Source organism: Myxine glutinosa, chromosome 10, assembly GCF_964187855.1.
Source record: "Myxine glutinosa chromosome 10, kmMyxGlut1.1, whole genome shotgun sequence".
NCBI classification, from domain to species: Eukaryota; Metazoa; Chordata; class Myxini; order Myxiniformes; family Myxinidae; genus Myxine; species Myxine glutinosa.
In genome coordinates this window covers 97924455-97924904 of record NC_136270.1, presented here as the reverse complement: position 1 = coordinate 97924904, position 450 = coordinate 97924455, and the positions used below count along the sequence as shown (strand labels likewise).

General features: G+C 50.4%; 1 protein-coding gene across 2 annotated transcripts in view; it reads left to right on the top strand.

Annotated features, from left to right (window-relative positions):
* The first annotated feature begins 285 nt into the window (after positions 1-285).
* LOC137433928 (electrogenic aspartate/glutamate antiporter SLC25A13, mitochondrial-like) overlaps positions 286-450 on the top strand; it is a 147222-nt gene continuing 147057 nt past the window's right edge. Inside the window, exon 1 of one of the 2 annotated variants that reach the window (XM_068126423.2) lies at positions 286-383. In XM_068126423.2, the coding sequence (XP_067982524.2) occupies positions 372-383 (12 nt within the window). In that variant the 5' untranslated portion in view covers positions 286-371. The other variant, XM_068126424.2, reaches the window with a different exon arrangement.

Sequence of the window (450 nt, the reverse complement as noted above, 5' to 3'; positions counted from 1 at the left end):
TTAGAGCCTTCGAACGCGATATTTCCACACATTTGCTTTATGACTGCATTCAGTCGCGCTTTTATGCTTTCGCAGGATATTTCCAAATTGAGCGTGCGAATGGCGCTAAATCGCTTCAGACCCGAATACCCGGTCTACGCTAACCCTTTCTTAGACTCACGGCATTTGTTCGCGCGAACATCCAGACGTTTATTCATAGTTCAATGTCGAATGAAAGACGGAACGAAATCGTAGGGCGATCGATGACGTAGATACACGTACCGCAGCAAATCAGCGCTCATCTTTGTTGCGTGACGTGACGTACGGTGACGCAAGCGCGCAAGCGTGGCGCCTCGGTCACGTGACATCGCCGCCCGCCGCTGCCGATCAGCATGGCACCCAAGGTGACTCGGAATTTGTGAGATCTGCTGCGCTCGTCCCTTTTCGAGTATACTCTCATTTTAAATAAAG